Here is a 20,000-nt window from a genome sequence, read left to right on the forward strand (position 1 = left end):
TCATATACAGTACATAGTGCACCTAACTATGAATGGTGATAGATTTTTTTCCTCCACGCGAAAAAAAGTGAATGGAAATATACTGTAGTTCGTACCAGTATATACAAGGCATCTTCTGAGCTCTTCTCATATTCTTTGATAGTGGAGAACACAGACAGGACCAGACAGGAGAAGACCAGCAGGAAACTGTGGAGAAGAAGAAGAAGAAGAAGAAAGAAGAAGAAGAAGAAGAAGAAGAAGAAGTAGAAGAAGAAGAAGAAGAAGAAGAAGAAGAAGAAGAAGAAGTAGAAGAAGGAGAAAGAAAGAAAGAACAAGAGGGGAAGGAAAAAGGCATTAACGCCAAATGCACAATGTCAAATCAAATCAACGTACAGTACACGAGCAATCACAGCTAGGCTATTATATCCATAAGTACCTTCATGTACCGCAGGCTATTCAATCACGCTGCAAGTAATACCTCATTTCACACCCTGAGAGACGCCTGCTGGGGCTTCGGTAGCTTAGTAATACAATTGATTACAGTAGAATTGCTGAGCAGTGCTGAGCCGCATCCTTCCTTCCAGAGGACGAGCCCTACTTCAATTTCTACCTCCACCAGCCTCCCCCGATACAGACACACACAAGCCTGGGCTGGAGATTAGACTCCCCCCTGGTCGCAAGAGATTCCCACGGGGGACCAGCCCTGTAGATCAGGCCAGGGTGGGGATGGCGGGAGGAGTGGGGGGGGGGGGGGGGGAGGGATTGTTTATTGACCACTTATTGACAGAAATGTCAAATGTCTTGCTTGTTGGTTACACAGGCTGATGTAAGGGATGATTGGATGAAATGGTCCGTGATGAATGTGTTTAAGTGTGGACAGAGTGCTAACCGGTGGGCTAATGGTTGACGCTGTGAGAATGTCTTGCCTCAGAAATGATCCCCGAATCCCAGAAAACAGTTCGGTCAGTAGAGAGAGAATTGTCGACTTGGCGTTTTTTCCTCTCCGGTGTTCCCGCTTTGCTGAGGTCCGGGTCACAGAGGCCATTTCTCATGGTCAGTGGGCGTGGCCGTGCGCTAACAGACCTGGTGGCCAGTGTATTAGATGACACCATCGCCATAGGCTGCGGGTCTAATTATAGACCATCGATTGTGAATACAAGACGCACGGTCAATATGTTGGCCAGAGAGTGAAATCACAAAACAGGACAGGAAACGTCCTCTCGCCTGCTAAGGCTTATTGAGAAATAAGGTTATTGAGCTTTCAGTTATAGTTATGACTATCGGTTCTTTCTGTGCTGATGGAGGACACTGAGAACGGCCGGGTGATCTGGTGTGTGACTGAGAGACTGAGAGGCGTGGAGGAAACCCTGTTCCCTGTTCCCTCTTGGGTTCCCTCCTAAAGGCCAGTTCAGACCCAAGTTCCGTGACAAGACGAGACCGTTTTCGAACGTCCAGTTTCTACGTAGTTGCAGCGGAATTATCGTTAATCTTTGGTGTGAACTGCTCGGTTTTAGAACGTCGGTTGCAAGTGGTTGCCGAGTTTTTCTCTGCGACATACGTTTACGTTGCCAAAGCAACTGTGAAGATAAAAACAAAAAACAAAAAAATGTTATGTACATACAATTAAAGGTATACTAGAATAAAGAAATTATTTAACTTATTTACTGTCTTATGGTGGTTTTAACAAATCCTGCTGCTGTGTTTGCACATTGTTTTACTTCACCCAGCAGATATGGCAGATTTTTGACATTGGTCAAGACTTTAAAGTCTTTTGGGGTGTTTGTGATCAGTGGGAAGTACGTGTCTCTGATGTCTTTGTCCAGCTGGCAGGTAGTTAAAAAGTGCAGCTCTGTTTTGTGTGCAGTGGGTGCACAGTCTGTCTTTTCTTGGGAGCCAGGTCTGCCTATGGCCAGGCTGTGTTCACTGAGTCTGTACGTAGTCAAGGATTTCCTTAGTTTTGGGTCTGTCACAGTACTCAGGTATTCTGCCACTCTGTTTTCTCTGTTTAGGGCCAAATAGCATTCCAATTTGCTCTGTTTTGTGGTTGATTCTTGCCAATGCGTCAGGTCATTTTCTTTTTGTTTCCTTTATAGTTTGGTTTAGTCTAATAGGTGGCTCTGCTTGTGACAGATTTTTTTAAATATAGCACATAGTGCTCTGGTCATTGAAAAAGCTTCCTTAGTAGAGAGACTGTTCATTCCGAGCCAGTTCCAGGGAAGTGACCCCTCCCGAAGATGTCTGCCCCCTCCACCCCCCCAGGGCTCCTCTTCCCCAGCCTCAGTTCCACTCCACCACCCCCCCCCCCCCCCCCCCCCCGGCCTAAAGAAGCCCCAGACAGATGCTGCCAGACAGCCTGGAAGAAACACAGCCCACCTCAGCAACAGCACTGGGAGAGAGGGAGATAGGACAGGGGAGGGCTGGATGGAGGGAGGGAGGCAGGGAGGAAGGGGGTGGGAGAGGGAAAGAGAGAGAGGGAGAGAGGGAGGGAGAGAGAGAGAAAGAGAGAGGGAGGGAAGGAAGGGAGAGAAAAGGAGAGAGAAAGAGGGGGAGACAGCGAGATAGAGTGAAATGAGACAGAGCGCTCGACACGAGCCAGTTAGGGTTAGGTGTTCCAGTTAGTGTCTCTCAGCTAGCAGCTATGGGAACAATAACCACATTTCAACAATAATGTTACAATAATAACAATAAAATTACATTTACATTCAATTTTGCTTTTTAGCACTAAAATGCTTTTATCCAATGCGACATACAACAAGTACCTAGTAGCCCTGCAGTAACGTCTCACTGCTCTGAGTGTGTGTGTGTGTGTGTGTGTGTGTGTGTGTGTGTGCGTGTGTACGTGTGTGTATGTACGTGTGTGTGTGTGCATGCGTGTGTGTGTGCGCATGTGTGTGTGTGTGCGCATGTGTGTCTGTGCGCATGTGTGTCTGTGCGTGTGAGTGTGTGTGCGTGCGTGAGTGTGTGTGTGTGTGTGTGTGTGTGTGTGTGTGTGTGTGTGTGTGTGTGTGTGTGTGTGTGCGCGGTCATCCAGATAATGCCCCAGACATCCATTTCTCCCAGTGATGATGAACAGGTGTCGGGCTCCCCTCCGCCCCTCATCCTCCACAGCACTGTGATATGCAAATGAGTCCACAGAAGAGCCTCCGCCCCCGGTGGGGAAGGGCAGCGCGCCGCACCGCTGCAGCGGGGGTTCAAGGGGTTCACTCTAGTCTCAGTCCTGCCTTAAAGAGGCTGCGCTAATTGGTGCTACGGCACTTTGCCAGGGTTTTGTCTGAAGAGAGAGAGAGAGAGAGAGAGAGAGAGAGAGAGAGAGAGAGAGAGAGAGAGAGAGAGCCTTGCACGGCCAGTGGATGGGCTAGGTTTAGGTGTGAGGTGTTAGCGTTAGCCTAGGGCCTGAGATGTCGTGTAAATGGAAATACGAGGTGACGGAGCGTGTAAGGTGGCAGCGAATTAAGACGGTGGTGAGAAGGGAAGACAACCATGGCGGCTTAAAAAAACCACTCTGTTGTGTTTAATCAACTACGACATGGCTGGCAGGGTTGTTGCAAACAATTTAGAAGCAGAATCAATTGTTGTATAACTGTATGTCTATGAGACTAACCCAAATGTCTATGAGTTGATGCTCTTCAGTAACAGCTTCACTGATACAGCTTCACTGATAAGCCCTTGGTTAGATCATGTTTGCTAGTACTGGGCGGGTATGAAAGCCTGCACATATCCCCATACTGAACCAGGACTGAGGAACACAGTGTGTCTGTGTGTGTGTGCGTGTGTGTGTGTGTGTGTGTGTGTGTGTGTGTGTGTGTGCGCGCATGTGTGTGCGTGCGTGTGTGTGCGCATGTGTGTCCGTGTCTGCGTGTGTGTGTGTGTGTGTGCATATTAGGGCTGGGACGACGCGTCGACGTAGTCGACGTAATCGACTACGTCAATACGTCGACTTGCGTAATGTGCGTCGGTGCGTCGCAAAAATAAAAATAAATTATAACTGCAATTGCGGCACTGCGCCGACGTGGTGGCGGGGGCGCTGTTTCGCAAATAAGTTAGCTTTCGTTTTTGCTAGTGAAATAGCTGATAGTATGTTGACTGCTCAAGGAGAATACATATTTGAAAGTACAGAATGCCTGAGAGCATTATATTACATTATATTTTGAATGGTCATCTGGTGCCTGAATATTGTGTTTTCCTTTACATAAATAATGAAATGTCCACCATAAATTGATGCAGAAAGGGCACAAATTGGTGCATATCAATTCACCAGAATGCAAGAAATTAAGTGTTTGATGTTTAAGGACCCCCAGACAGCCCTGCTTCATGGGTCCCCCCCGATGTCAAACACCACTGGTACCACCTCCGCCTCATTTTGAGCCAGGAAAAACCCTGATGGCCATGTTGGCATTCAAGTTGGCTAAACATAGCAGTGAGTCTGCCCTGTGTCTGGGGCTGTTTGACAGAGGCAGTTACAGTAGTAGTAGTAGTAGTAGTAGTAGTAGTAGCAGGTCGCCGAATTAAAGGTGTCTGTGTTTAATTGCGGGACCACAGACAGCCCCCATACATCAGCTGATCATTTAAAGGGGCGGCCGTCTGAGTAATGTGCATGTCACACGCTGCTTTGTTTTATAAGAGCAGCAGCTATTACCCAGAGTGCTTTATAAAGACACTGTTAAACAGAGAGAGACAATACAGCCATTATTTTGGGGGAAATTAAGTGATACATTAATCGAACAGTAAAAATAATAATCGTTAGACTAATCGTTAAATTAGTCGTTAGAGTAATCGACTAATCGAAAAAAGAATCGCTAGATTAATCGTTAGAAAAATAGTTCTAAATAGTAAATAACAGCCCTAGTGCATATGTGTGTGTGTGTGTGTGCACAAGTATGATATTACAACTGTGTGTGTGTGTGTGTGTGTGTGTGTGTGTGTGCGTGCGTGCGTGTGTGTGTGTGTGTGAGTGCGTGTGTGCGCAAGTGTGTGTGTCCGTGTGTCCGTGTGTGTGTGTGTGTGTGTGTGTGTGTGTGTGTGTGTGTGTGTGTGTGTGCACGTGTGGGATATTACAACTGTGCTCTCTCCTTGACTCCACCACCCCTGACAACGTCAACATACATCTTTTCCGCCTCACGACAAGGCTGCCGTCCGAAACCCATCCCTTAGACCGACGACTCTGACCTCTCTGACTAAATATATCAACCACAAGAAGAAATATAGAACATAAAAGGTTATTTATGTCTCCCACCTGAACCGTTTGGCTTTATAGCTACAGAATATTGCACTGTAACTTCCTAACGTACTGTGTGAAGGGGATACAGGAAGGACAGTAGGACTGGAGGTTGTAAATCTGCGCTTCCAGTCGATAATATATTCTGAAAAAATGAAAACATCGGAGAGAAAAACAAAACAAAAACAATGAATGAGAATCGTGTCTTAAAAACAAACAAACAACACCCTGGGGTTGACTTGAACAATCAAGAAGGCGTTCGTTCACCTTTCAGCAAAATGAGTAATCAAGACTATCAAAGGCTTTGAAAAGAAAACAATTTAACAGTAGAAAGAAAAAAAACATAGCATGAGTAATATCTGCACTCGTTTATGTATCCATCCCACATTTGTCGTGACACACCGTTTCAGAATGTAACTACCTCAGGGAAGGCTGGTGGAGGTAGAAATCGGAGGACAAACTGATTGTGACGCATGGAATGGACTCAGGCATGGTACATTCTGAAGTGGAGTGTCACGACTATGTGGGATGAATACATATCGTCGATGAGTTCAGATATGACTATTATGTTATGTGACTACCATTTGTGTTTGATATCCTTCCTCATTCCATTCTGTGCATTACACATCACACCATCCTCTGATTTCTACCTCTACCAGCCTCTACTGACCACCAGCCTCTACCATAGCCTGGAGACTTGGTTTGATAGATATGTGACAACAGCTGGAGAAAGCAGGAGCAAGTCGGACAAAACCGACCAAATGTTCTGACTTTTATTCAGAAAAATGTAAATACCGGTAAATGTCAACGTTGTTGAAAATCAATGACACACTCGCTAGTCAAGCCAAAATATTGCAATGCAATGGATTCGGTGAGTAATCCCCACTACTACCTAGTTAGTGTAGAGTAGCGGGGATTACTCCCCAAATCCATTGCATTGCAATATTTTGGCTTTGAATTTAATGAATTTAATCCCTATCCTCTCTGCTGAGTGATTTAGCAGAGTGATTCTAACCCCTCTCTGACATCCATGATCCCCCAGAGCCCCTTGCGCCTGCTGATGATCTTGGATTTCCCTCTAAATGAGAGACTCAGTGGTGGTGCAATGCGAGATGCTATTTGTTGACTTTTGTTTTGTTGAAGATATTTTTTCTTTAACATTTGTACTTGACAATCTTTGTTGTGATACTTTTATGAGCATAAACATTTATGTCATCAACATTTGGTTGAAAACAAAATAGGCCACCACAAACGTGACCAAAAAATGAAAAATAAAATTGATTTGCCATGAAGGCTAAAAATTGTGTATTATTTCAGTTAACAAACTTTGCCATCTTATTCATATTGAAACATATTTTTTCATAAATTGTATAGTACATCTTGCTCTGGTAATCCACTGGAAATCAAATTGATCCCAATCCTGTGTTGTCGGTTTGAACTACCCGTTTTGAAGATTTGATCCAGATTAAAGCTTGGATTTGATTTCCTGATCGGATCGGATATCAAAGTGATCCTAATCCTGTTGTTTGGTTTTGAACTACCCAAAATCCAAATCTGATCCGATCAGATAGGGATTAAAAGTTTTGAACTACTGGGCCCTGGAGATTAATTGTAACAGACATTTAAACCAGGGGTGCCCCCGTTGTATGTAGGAGAGACAGGGAGAGAAGATGGAGGGGAGATGGATCCCAGAGATGGGAATGAAGGGAGAGAAGGAAGGAAAGAGGGAGATGGAGGGTGTTTGATATTCAGATCACATTGCAGTACCAGCATAGATTGCCATGGTGGTAGAGAATACACGAGTATCTGTGTGTGTGTGTGTGTGTGTGTGTGTGTGTGTGTGTGTGTGTGTGTGTGTGTGTCCAGAGTGCACAAGCAGTCCAGACCCGTACAGGATGGGTCCCTACGGGGGAATGGAGGATGACTGAGTTGTGTGACCTCTGACCCATTTCACTGTACACCTCAGCAGGACTGACAGTCTGTCTGCCTGTCTGCCAGTCTGTCTGTCTGCCTATTTGCCTGCGTGTCTGTTGGTCTGTTGTCTGTCTGTCTGTCTGCCTGCCTGCTTGCCTGCCTGCCTGCCTGCCTGCCTGCCTGTCTGTCTGTCTGTCTGCCTGCCTGTCTGTCTGCCTATTTGCCTGTGTGTCTGTTGGTCTGTTGTCTGTCTGTCTGCCTGCCTGCCTGCCTGCCTGCCTGCCTGCCTGCCTGCCTGCCTGCCTGCCTGCCTGCCTGCCTGCCTGCCTGTGTTACGGTTGGGGTCGTCATTTCCTTGGCGGCTCCTTGGTGCCCCCCTCTGGTGGCCCCTGGGACATTCCTACACTCCCTTTTCCTCTCGTTATGGACTAACGTGTGTCACCTGTTTATGTTTGGCACCTGTCCATTCATGTCCTCACTTCCCAGCAGTCCCTTGTTGGGTGATCTCTCTTTGGCTGTCCTGTAAGTGTGTGTTCCTGCCTTGTGTTTGTACCTGCCTTGCACAGGGAGTTGGGTGCCGTTCCAGCCGGTGGTTCTGGTAGATCCTTGTTCAGTTAGCGAAGAGGTCTCTCGCCTGTTCGTCTAGCCTACAGAATTGCACCGTGTGGGGGTTCTGGTTGTTGTAGCACAGGAAGATGTGTTTCTTCTTTCTTTTATGTTCTCGTTTTCTGTCTAGTAAAAAGTCCTTAGTTCTGCCGCCTGCTGTTGTTCCTTCGTACTGCACCGCACCGCACCGCACCTGGGTCCGATGCACACACCCGCGCGTCTTGTCTGTCTGCCTGTCTGCCTGCCTGTCTGCCTGTCTGTCTGTCTGTCTGTCTGCTTGCCGTTCTGCCTGTCTTGTAGGCTGATACATAAGCATATACTGTAAATATGCTTGTAGCTCTTTATGTAGACACACAAACATTTTCAGTATACAACATTCAGACTCACACACACACACACACACATATGGCTGGCTGATCGCTCATCTCTCTCTCTCTCTCTCTCTCTCTCTCTCTCTCTCTCTCATCCAGAAGCTTCTACCGTCAGCTGGCAGTGTGTCAGGGCTGTTTTGACACACTCATCAGACTGCAAACTCTTTCTCCTAATGGGATGTTAGCCAACGCAGCAGCGCCAGGCGTAAGCAAACTATCAAAACTATAAGCAAACTAACATCCGTGTCGAATTAAAAGTTGCAAGGCCGAACATGTTCGCTGAGGGAAACAGGTCGGACGCCCACGGACACCCTCCTCATCGCTCCTCAGGGTTGTTTGGAGACCTTGTAAGACCAAGATGAAGCCAAGCACCACCAGTTTTTCCTGCTTGAATAATGTATGAGTCTCTCAAAGGTGGGTAGTGACTAAGAATATCTCCATAGGAGATTCTGGGCTAGAATACGATCAGAAGAATCCTGTGAGGGTACAGGAGTTACTAGCCAAAAGCTACGTACACATATACACGCACACACACACACACACACACACACACAAACTCCTCCAAAGCCACAGCCTCTCAACAAGATCTATGCTGTGTTCCTCAGTCCTGGCTCAGTATGGACACATGGACACACACACACACACGCGCGCGCGCGCGCACACACACACACACACACACACACACACACACACACACACACACACACTGGCCCAATTGATAGTCTGTCAGTGTGCCGTGAGAGAGGTTCTGAGCTGGGGGTTATTTTGATGCTATTATGGCCAGGCAGGGTGTTCCAGTTCTATACAGCCACAGCCATAAAACAACACCACGTTACCCCAGCCGGGCGGCACGTGGCAGGGACAGACACACGTGGTAGGGACAGACACACGTGGTAGGGACAGACACACGTGGTAGGGACAGACACACATGCTAAATCACTCAGAAAGACAAGGCTCTTCGGCTGTCCCCTGTAAAACCCTGGTGCCATGTAATAGTGCACAGGCACACGATAACAAATCCGCTTGACACATATGCTAATACACACACTTGTTACACAGTAACACACACACACACACACACACACACACACACACACTCATTTTAAATGTCTATAGAATCTATATTCATGTAAACCTGGTGTTATAGCTATTGTTTGCTTGTGTTTTCACAAACACTTCTCTAACCCTAACCCCCTCTCTCTCTCTCTCCAACCCTAACCCTCTCTCTCTCTCTCTCTCTCTCTCTCTCTAACCCTAACCCTCTCTCTCTCTAACCCTCTCTCTCTCTAACCCTAACCCTCTCTCTCTCTAACCCTCTCTCTCTCTCTCTAAACCTAACCCTCTCTCTCTCTCTAACCCTAACCCTAACCCTCTCTCTCTCTAACCCTCTCTCTCTCTCTAAACCTAACCCTCTCTCTCTCTCTCTAACCCTAACCCTCTCTCTCTCTAACCCTCTCTCTCTCTCTCTAAACCTAACCCTCTCTCTCTCTCTAACCCTAACCCTCTCTCTCTCTAACCCTCTCTCTCTCTCTAAACCTAACCCTCTCTCTCTCTAACCCTAACCCTCTCTCTCTCTAACCCTCTCTCTCTCTCTAAACCTAACCCCCCTTTTCTCTCTAAACCTAACCCTCTCTCTATCTCTAAACCTAACCCTCTCTCTCTCTCTCTAACCCTAACCCTCTCTCTCTCTAAACCTAACCCTCTCTCTCTCTAAACCTAACCCTCTCTCTATCTCTAAACCTAACCCTCTCTCTCTCTAAACCTAACCCTTTCTATCTCTAAACCTAACCCTCTCTATCTCTAAACCTAACCCTCTCTATCTCTCTAAACCTAACCCTCTCTATCTCTCTTACCATAACCCTCTCTCTCTCTAAACCTAACCCTCTCTCTCTCTAAACCTAACCCTCTCTCTCTCTAACCATAACCCTCTCTCTCTCTCTCTAAACCTAACCCTCTCTAACTCTCTTTCTAACCATATCCCTCTCTCTCTCTCTAACCCTAACCCAGGACAGAAGAGCTCAGGAGGGATTGATTCAACATCAATAACATAAAAAATACATTGCCAAAAAAGAAGAAAAAAAAGAACTAGAACCAAAGTGTTATTTGTTTCCTATCCCTGTCTTTCTCAGTGTGAACCACCTGTAATACACAATACTAGGCCTACAACCAGATAAAAAAAAGATAAGCAAAAAGATAATTTCCCCTTGGGGATCAATAAAAGTATATCTTCTTCTTCTTCTTTTTCCTCTTCTTTTTCTACAACATGCCAGTGCCTACTAAACAGATGGTTTCTAGGCCTATAGAGGCCTTACCAAGATGATAGACATAGATAGATAGATAGATAGATAGATAGATAGATAGATAGATAGCTTGATAGATTATGGAGTTAATCATAGGTAAGAGTTGTTTGCTTTAGAGTATGTTCCTATGTCCCACAATGAGGGTATTTTCTGATTTCTTCAGGCTATTGTACTGCTGAAAACATACGAGGAAAGTCAATTGGCATCAATGGAGGTTTAATGCAGAGAATCTCTCGGCTGACATTTAGACCCGGAAGAAACAAATGGGTATTTAGAGTGTAACATGTCCAATAATGAGATTTTCTGACAAAACAAGGCCGACTCAAATTTGACCCTTCCCGTTCCAGCGGGAGTCAATCTGGGCTCAGGATCTGGCCCCCGGGCCAACAGAGAGACGGAATACAATGACAGAGAGGGGGAGAGGAAGGGGGGGAGAGGGAAGGGAAAGAGAGAGAGAGATGGGAGATAGAGAAGTGTGTGTGTGTGTGTGTGTGTGTGTGTGTGTGTGTGTGTGTGTGTGTGTGTGTGTGTGTGTGTGAGAGAGAGAGAGAGAGAGAGGGAGAGAGAGAGAGAGAGAGAGAGAGAGAGAGAGAGAGAGAGAGAGGGGAGGAGAAGGGTGATGAATGACAAAATGACAAAGGAGGTAAATAAAGAAGTAGAGGGACAGAGAGGAAGAGAGAGAGAATTGGAACTGGAACTGGAACTGGAACTGGAACTGGAACTGGAGGAGAAACTCACGTTTCGGCTGAGCCACACCGGTATTTATAGAGAAAAGAAAAGACTGAGAGTGTATAAATTATAGATTAGAGGAGGATAAATGAAATGCAGGACTGCTGCCACACGATTCACTGCTGCTACCAATCCTTCACACTCAGAGGATATTGTGGCGAGCGGGACTGGGAGAGCAACTCGCCCCTTGGGAGTCGAACCCCGATCTCCTGCATACCAACCGGCCATGATAACGGGCCCCATACAGGTTTGTTACACTATCCCCACCATTCAAGAGAGCATGCACTCACGCTCCACTATACCAAGTCCCTCACATTAACACGGCTCTCCGATGGCCTTGTCCCATCCCACTTCTAACACCAATGTAGCAAAAGGGACTGGGAGAATAACTCATACTGGGAGAATAACTCTCCCGCATACCAACCAGCTGCCCTAACCATAACTCCCTTGGCGGAGCTGCTAACGGGCCTCATACAGGTTCTTTACAATATTTAGAATCTATTTTGGTAGAAAAAACCCATAGCCCAGAAGAAAAAAAACGTAGCATACTCCTTTATCATATCGTTCCAAACACATGTACAGCCAGACACACACTAGTGACTACACCAAGGCCTATAGTTTGCCTGTGGGCGCACTGCTGCTTGTGATCCAATGAGGTTTTGAGGCGCATGTTGTGATGCCAGAGCGGAGCTGTCCAACTGCCTTTGGTGCTGAACACTGGCTTTTGACTGTTTGCACCATTGAAAAAGTAGTACTTACGCAAAAAATACATGTGTGTCATTTGTTAAGATCATGTAGCGTATAGCTTAACCATAATCAGTTGTGCTGGAAAAAGCCAGTTCCTGATTACCTTTATCTCAAAGGAACGCCTGCGCGTTGATAGCATGCATTTGTCAATCTAATTAGTTATGTCAACAATATTGACACAAATGAATGTTCCATTAAAGATCCATCTGATGGTAGGCTGGTGGACACTGCTCAGTATGGAACTGGAGCATGCGGCTACCATCATTGATACATGTTTTGAGATGTAGTCTATATGGAGTTTGCCATTATTTTGGACAGCTGTCAATAACACTATCGTGTGGTGTAAGGCGCTATAAAGAAATCAATAATTTGAAATCGAGTTATAGCTAAGCCTATGATTTTTTTCCATCTTAAAAATAATTCTGCGATCAATCACGAGTCAACCCACCTTGCAGGCGAAAACTGGTTATTGCAATATCAACCAAATCAATATCTTTATACTAATAACGTGTAGTCTACATTTTAGAATATACTTTTGCAATGATATCAAATCGATAAAGCTTAATAGGCCGATCAAATCATCATAATACTGACAGTAAGCGCATTTTTCCCCCCCAGGCACTTGCAAATCAATCGTCTCGATACGTGTTCAGATGCCTTCATAACAAAACAAGAATGGAACAATGATTCAGACGCCTCACGCCTCCTGACGTGACGTTAGAATTATAAGGCTCTATCTCCATTTTTGTCAAAATTGAGTTTTTTACATAATCCGATCCATTAGGTGTTTATTAATGCCTGTGTGGTGTTATTTTAAAAATGTTGACATTTTTGAGTTAGTAATTAATAAAACACAAAGGTTCCATCTCACAGAACATAATGGAATGTAAAAACTTTGACGCTCAATATCTCTGAACTGCCCTAAACGGAGATAGAACCTTCTCATTCTAAACGGAGATAGAACCTTCTCATTCTAAACGGAGATAGAACCTTATCATTCTAAACGGAGATAGAACCTTATCATTCTAAACGGAGATAGAACCTTATCATTCTAAACGGAGATAGAACCTTCTCATTCTAAACTCACGACAACAACCAGGCTTGTTTAGCTTCCCACACCTACTGTTTATAAATAAACCCACTAGTTAGTAAACAATCTGAACCAACAAATACTCACACATAAGCGTGGTAAATAAACGCCCATCCTCTCGGTCTCTCCAACACGTTGTAAAGGAAATTCTGCAGTCTCCTGTAAAAGGCATTCCTCTTGGGGGGCTTCGCTCTGCCCGAGATGCTGCTGGACCCCCGCTTGCTGAGGATGCTGCCCCGCTTGGGGTCCTCTGCGCCCCCCGCGATCAGCAGAGCCCCATCCCCCCTGCTCGTGTCCGGAGCCCCCCCAGCCTCCAGCCCCACGAAGCCCACCTTCAGCTTCTTCTCCGCGGCGGCTGGACCGGGGTACACCCCGCCGTTGCGGGATTTCTGGACCATGTTTGTGAAGCGGTGACTGTCATGGGGGGCTGGGAGGAGGAGATGTGGTCCAGTCTCTGCCAGGGAGCAGCATCGCCGCGACTGGGCGTGAAAGCGTTAGGAGCTGTAAGAGCTTCTATCTGATAGCAGATACCCTGCTTCTCTGGGAAGCCAATTGAAACGCAGGAGAGAATCTGCACCGAGCATGTACTTCTCCCACCTCAGCGTCTTCCGGCCACCTGACACGTCAGTCAGTAATGCATGTCGTCAATTATTAGGAGACAAGACACACTGAGAGGAAAATACTGCTTCACGTGTGATGATTTGTGAACAAACAAACAAACAGCTGGTCTGCCACCTGCAGTGATAATAGTGATGGGCCAATCAGAAGCATTAGCAACTATTCTATCCCTAAAGGCCATATAGAATAGAATAGACTTTATTGTCGTTGTACAGTTGCCTATACAATGAAATTGTAGTGGTTCTTCTGAAGGTGCAAAAACAGACAAACATATTAACATATTCACAAACATATACACATAACATATCACAAATATTACACACTAGACAATTAAAAAGCGAAAATGCTATAAAACAAGCTAAGAGACAATGAGGTCCGTGGTGTCAAGTGCAAATAAAGACAACAATCTTAAGAAAATAAAAACAACTATAAAAGCAAGCTAAAAGACATGAGGTCAGTGGTGTTATACTACTATAATAATACTGTAGAAATATATAAATGTAGAAATAGGCACTTAGAATAGAGTTATTGCACATTTCTATTGCACTTTTTCCCCTGAAGATAAACATTTATGAACATGTCTTATGTCTATTGTTCAGTGTTCATATGACATATGACAGATGATGACTGATTGATGCTGTATTTTCTGGAGAGGTTTTACCATATTCTGTGTGTGTGTGTGTGTGTGTGTGTGTGTGTGTGTGTGTGTGTGTGTGTGTGTGTACTCCTTGTTTGCATATCCTTCGGCCTCCCCAAGGCACAGTTCTCCAGGGACAGAGGCTGGAACCTTCTACCTGGTAATCTGGCCGGACCAAGCACCTTTTACTGACAGAATCACAATCACGTTTATTAGATCTTACTGTACACAAGAGGAGGCTACAATGATTTGAAATTGGTTCCTCAACATTGACATTGCAGCATTCAGATACAAAACACAACAATAACACAATGATAATTAAGTAATGTAAGTAATGTAAGCGGCTCTGTCGGTCAGGGGAAGCGGTCTATGGAACAGCCTGCCACAGCTGGTTAGAGAATGTCCCACATATAGCTCCTTCAAAACCCAGCTGAGACGATGGTTGGAGCAAAACCAAACCTGCACACACCTCTAACCCTGCTAGACTAGGGATCAGTTAGTTTAGGCTAAATCAGGTTAGGGCTTGTTGTGTAGTCATATGACCTACTGTGATGCATGTTAGGCTAGATGCCTTTGGTTGGATGCCATCTGATTTTATTTTAGCTACTGTATTTTTGTGTTTATTTTAATCATGACTGTATCTTTATGATGTGTTTATTTTACCCCATAACCTGATTTCTTCCATTAGGAAATATAGCCCTGTTACTTCTGGCAGGGGGACCACCAACGGAAATTAGCCTATGGCTATAATTGGGTACATTTACACTGATGATATGTGCGCATTCCATTTAAGTGTTCATTAATGTACTGTGTCCCCCTTGAACAAATAAATTGTGTGCAGTGTTTATTATTCTGCAATATCATGTTCATTTCCACAGTGAGAGTGGGGTTGGCTGAGGGGTGGCAGACCGTTGCACCCTTCCAGTGCGTTTCTCCAGGAGCCTGATTTCTTGAGGGAAATAGCTGTTTGTCAGGCTCTGGGTTTCAGCCCTAAGGCTTTGGTACCGTTTCCCCGACAGCAGTAGCTCATTAAGCCCATTAAGTCCATTGTGTGTGTGTGTGTGTGTGCGTGTGTGTGCGTGTGTGCGTGTGTGTGTAATGTGCTTGTGTGTGTGTGTGTGCGTGTGTGTGTTTGTGCGTGTGCGTGTGCGTGTGTGTGTGTGCGTGTGTTTGTGTGTGTGTGTGTGTGTGTGTGTGTGTAGCGTGCGTGTGTGTGTGTGTGCGTGCGTGTGTGTGTGTGGGTGTGTGTGTGCGTGTGGGTGTGTGTGTGCGTGTGGGTGTGTGCGTGCGTGCGTGCGTGTGGGTGTGTCTTTACTGAATGTTTGCCTATCCTTCACCCTCCCTAAGGCCCAGTTCTCCAGGGACATAGTAGGGCTGAAGTAGCCTTTTACTGGCAACTGTGACAGGTCCAAGCACCTTTTACAACCCATCCTCCCCACCCCATCCCACCATCACGTGACCACCTCAGTGACAAGCTGTCAGGGTCCTCAGAGGTGACTAATGGTATGGAGGTTGGGATAGCCAATAGGCTACAACATAGATAGGGTTGTGGAGGTATTGATATCCAATAGACTGTAGGTGGAGGGGAAAAAAATATTGGGTCCTCTGGGAGGACAGCCAGAACAGAGTGTTCTAATGTGTTCTCTTGTGAATATCTTCTTACACTCAGCGACACCCCAGCGGAGGCTGGTGTTGACACCAACACCTCACCAACACCCCATGCTTTACAATGAGCCGGTCCTCCAATTTCTACCTCCGCCAGCCTCCCCTACACTCACTCTCCTATCATCGACAACAACATGTTGTTGGATGTTGTTTTGCGGCAGCACACACCACCAGGCAATATCCAACGGGTTAGCTCTGATTTATTGGATTTTATTCAACCAGACAGACCTGGTCCAGACATACTTGGTCCAGACAGACCTGGTCCAGACAGACCTGGTCCAGATAGACCTGGTCCAGACAGAGACCTGGTCCAGACAGACACCTGGTCCAGACAGACACCTCGTCCACACAGACCTGGTCTAGACAGAGACCTGGTCCAGACAGAGACCTGGTCCAGACAGACCTGGTCCAGACAGACACCTGGTCCAGACAGACCTGGTCCAGACAGACACCTGGTCCAGACAGACCTGGTCCAGACAGACACCTGGTCCAGACAGACACCTGGTCCAGACAGACACCTGGTCCAGACAGACCTGGTCCAGACACCTGGTCCAGACAGACACCTGGTCCAGACAGACACCTGGTCCAGACAGACCTGGTCCAGACAGACACCTGGTCCAGACAGACCTGGTCCAGACAGACACCTGGTCCAGACAGACACCTGGTCCAGACAGACCTGGTCCAGACAGAGACCTGGTCCAGACAGACACCTGGTCCAGACAGACACCTGGTCCAGACAGACACCTGGTCCAGACAGACACCTGGTCCAGACAGACCTGGTCCAGACAGATCTGGTCCAGACAGACCTGGTCCAGACAGACCTGGTCCAGACAGAGACCTGGTCCAGAGACTTCCACCTAAATGTGCAAAAGTTCTGATGGACCAACATGTCAAACTTTCATTTTTTTAAAACGTTTTGTTTTGTTTTTAGGGCATTTGGGAGAGACACAGTAGAGATTGACAGGAATGATGGGTGAGAGAGAGGGGGGATGACATGCAAGATATGTTGATGGCCAGAATCGAACCAGGGAACTTGCGAGGGTCTTAGTGTTTTATTGTTCTGGCTTGGGTGCATAATACTCACTGCTCATTCTGCATTAAATCATCATTTATTTTTCTGCTGAAATATTATTGACTTATTGCAAGTATATTATCAACATGAGTAAAAATAAATAAATAAATCAAACATGAATATTCATCAAAAGCATGCATAGACATTTCATATCTGAAGTAAAGCCATTCAGTTCTTTGAACATATGCAAATTGAGTTTAAAAAAAGTAATATATTCTCTACATTAAATATGAATGCAGGGTTTTTCAGCAGTCAGGCCTGCCTGTCACAGCTAATATTCCAGTCTACAGGCGAGAGACATCAGGCTGGCTTATAGTTGCTGGCGTGGTTGGTTTCTATCTCTCATGGTTGCGTTGCCATGACAACAGCACCAGTGAACAATAAGCCTTCTCTGTTCCTGCTCTCTCTTGTCCCATGATGCCTGGCGTGTGACGGCCTGGCGAAGCAGTTATATGATAGGAGGAAGAAACTCTCTCTCTCTCTCTCTCTCCACCTTTCTTCCTCTCTCCTCCTCCTCCTTGCTGCCTTGCATGTACGTCTCCGACCAGACAAGCGCCTTCTTTCTCTTTCACTATCTCTCTTCCTCTCTCCCCTTCCCCCCTCTCTGCCTTCACCCCCTCTCCACTTACCCTCTGTCTCTCTTATCTGTTCGTTCATCTCTATCTCTTTCTGTCTCTTTATCTCTGTCTTTATCCCCCTTCTCTCTCTCTCTCTCTCTCATCTGTTTACAATTCAGTGATCAGAATCAGACAGGCAGGAGATCAGAAGCAGTCTCTCTCTCTCTCTCTCTCCCTTTCTCTCACTCCCTCTCTCCGCCTCACACCGGGTCCATCTTGTCCAGACAGCCACAGTGGCAGCCAATGTGTCTAATACTCAGTGAAAGAAAAAAAAGGGGAAAAAAGCAGCTGTTTCTGTGTTGACAAGATAAAGACAGACCCAGTGTGTGAGAGGTAAAGAAAGAGAGTGAGAAAGAGAGAGAGAGTTTGTTTGTTTGTTTGCTCAAAGCGAGAGGGGGGTGCTCAGAGGGGGGTGCTCAAAGCGTTCACCGTCAGTCCATTAACACCCCTATTAGACCACAGCAAAACAGTCTACCTGAACAGATCAACACTCAACCAAATATTATTATTTTTTTAAGTAAAGTAGTGTAGAAACATACCAGAACGCTATTAGATAAGTCCAATCACTATTAGACCAGTTTCTGGAAAGAAAAAATCTTTCAATGCAACAGTGAAGGTCCAAACAGGGCAGTAGAAAGCTGTATATAAAACATTGACCTCTCAGCCTCCTTATCAAATCTAAATGCCTCAAACAGAAAAGCGCCCAAAAATAACAACAATGACACATGGTTTGACAGTGAATGTAAAAACCTCAGAAAGGAATTAAGGAACCTATCAAACCAAAAACATAGAGACCCAAACAACCAGAGCACATGTCTTCACTGTGGTGAAACATTAAAACAGTATAAAAATACAGTAAAGAAAAAAAGGGACCAGCCTGTTAGAAACCAGCTAAATGCTATAAATAAATTTTCTATAAAAATAAAAAATAAAAATCTGGGAAAATGGAACAATCTAAACAAACATAAACATGAGGATCTACCCATCCAAAATGGAGATATAATAATAATATTATTATTAATAATAATAATATTAATAATAATAATAACTTTGAATGAATGAATGAATGAATGAATGAATGAATGAATGAATGAATGAATGAATGAATGAATGAATGAATGAATGAATGGTCTTTATTGTCATTGCTATAGTACAGGTACCAAACAACGAAATTTGGGAGGGGGGACTCCCCTGGTGCTAGGAAAGAAAAAAAAAACTAAAAAAACAAGAAGGGAAGGAGCTATTTGTATAATAAAACGTTGCAGCTCAAAGTGCTTTAATCATTATATAATCTTAATTTAATTATTTTGGAACTTAAATGCAATATTAAAAGGATGGGTTTTTATAATCTTCATTTAATTATTTAGTCATTTAAAGGCAATATTTAAAAGATGGGTTTTTAGTCTTGACTTGAACATATTTGCTGAGGTTGCATCCCTAATGTAAACTGGCAGTGCATTCCACAATTTGGGTGCATAAAATGAGAATGCAGCCTCACCAAATCTCTTCTTTAATGGGTACTGGGTAATGGGTAAACCATAATGGGTAAACCATTTTCTCTAATCTCTTTGGTACAATAGAGAAGAATAAACAGCAAAAACACAATAACTACAAAGTTTAGAGTCAACCATAAAAGACTACCAGAATCTGCTAAACTCTTTTAATTACACTAAAAGAAGTACAGGACAAAATAAAATCACTTGAAACCAAGAAGGCCCGTGGTGACTGCATCCTAAATGAAATGATAAAATTCACAGACGTCAAATTCAAATTGGCTATATTAAAACTCTTCAACGTTGTCCTTAGCTCTGGGATCTTCCCGAACATTTGAAACCAAGAACTGATAACACTGCTCCACAAAAGTGGAGACAAAATATTTGACCCAAAAAACTACTGTGGGATCTGTGTCAACAGCAACCTTGGGAAAGTCCTCTGTATGATCATCAACCACAGACTCCTACATTACTTCACTGAAAACAGCCCAAATTGGCTTTTTAAAAAAGTATCGTACAACAGACTATCTTCACCCTCAGCACCCTAATTGACAACCAAATAAACAAAAACAAAAGTAAACTATTCGCCTGTTTGATTGATTTAAAAAAAGCCTTCGATTCAATTTGGCACAAGGGTCTGCTATACAGACTGTTGGAAAATGGTGTTGGAGGAAAAACCTAATTGGCAAAATTGGCAAAAAGCACACAGGCCCAAAGCTGTTAGATAGGGATGCAGCTTGAGTCCAACCCTCTTCAACATACATCAATGAATTGGCAAAGACATTAGAACAGTCTGCAGCACCTGGCATCCCCCGAGTAGACACAGGAGTCAATGCCTACTGTTTGCAGATGATCTGGTGCTGCTCCAACCGAAGAAGGGCTACAACAGCACCTTGATCTTCTGCACAAATTCTCCCAGACCTAGTCCTAGAACATACAAAAAACTA

General features: G+C 44.9%; 1 protein-coding gene across 1 annotated transcript in view; it reads right to left on the reverse strand.

The window, feature by feature from the left end:
• The window catches only part of kcnq2b (potassium voltage-gated channel, KQT-like subfamily, member 2b), a gene marked incomplete at both ends in the record, with an annotated part of 46,758 nt that extends 33,409 nt beyond the window's left edge, over positions 1-13,349 (reverse strand). Inside the window, 2 exons of the mRNA XM_080545921.1 lie at positions 96-186; positions 13,039-13,349. Of these exons, the coding sequence (XP_080402047.1) occupies positions 96-186; positions 13,039-13,349 (402 nt within the window). The remainder of the gene's footprint in view (positions 1-95; positions 187-13,038) is intronic.
• Positions 13,350-20,000: the final 6,651 nt, after the last annotated feature.

The sequence above is a fragment of the Nansenia antarctica genome (assembly GCF_963989245.1).
Source record: "Nansenia antarctica genome assembly, chromosome: 15".
NCBI classification, from domain to species: Eukaryota; Metazoa; Chordata; class Actinopteri; order Argentiniformes; family Microstomatidae; genus Nansenia; species Nansenia antarctica.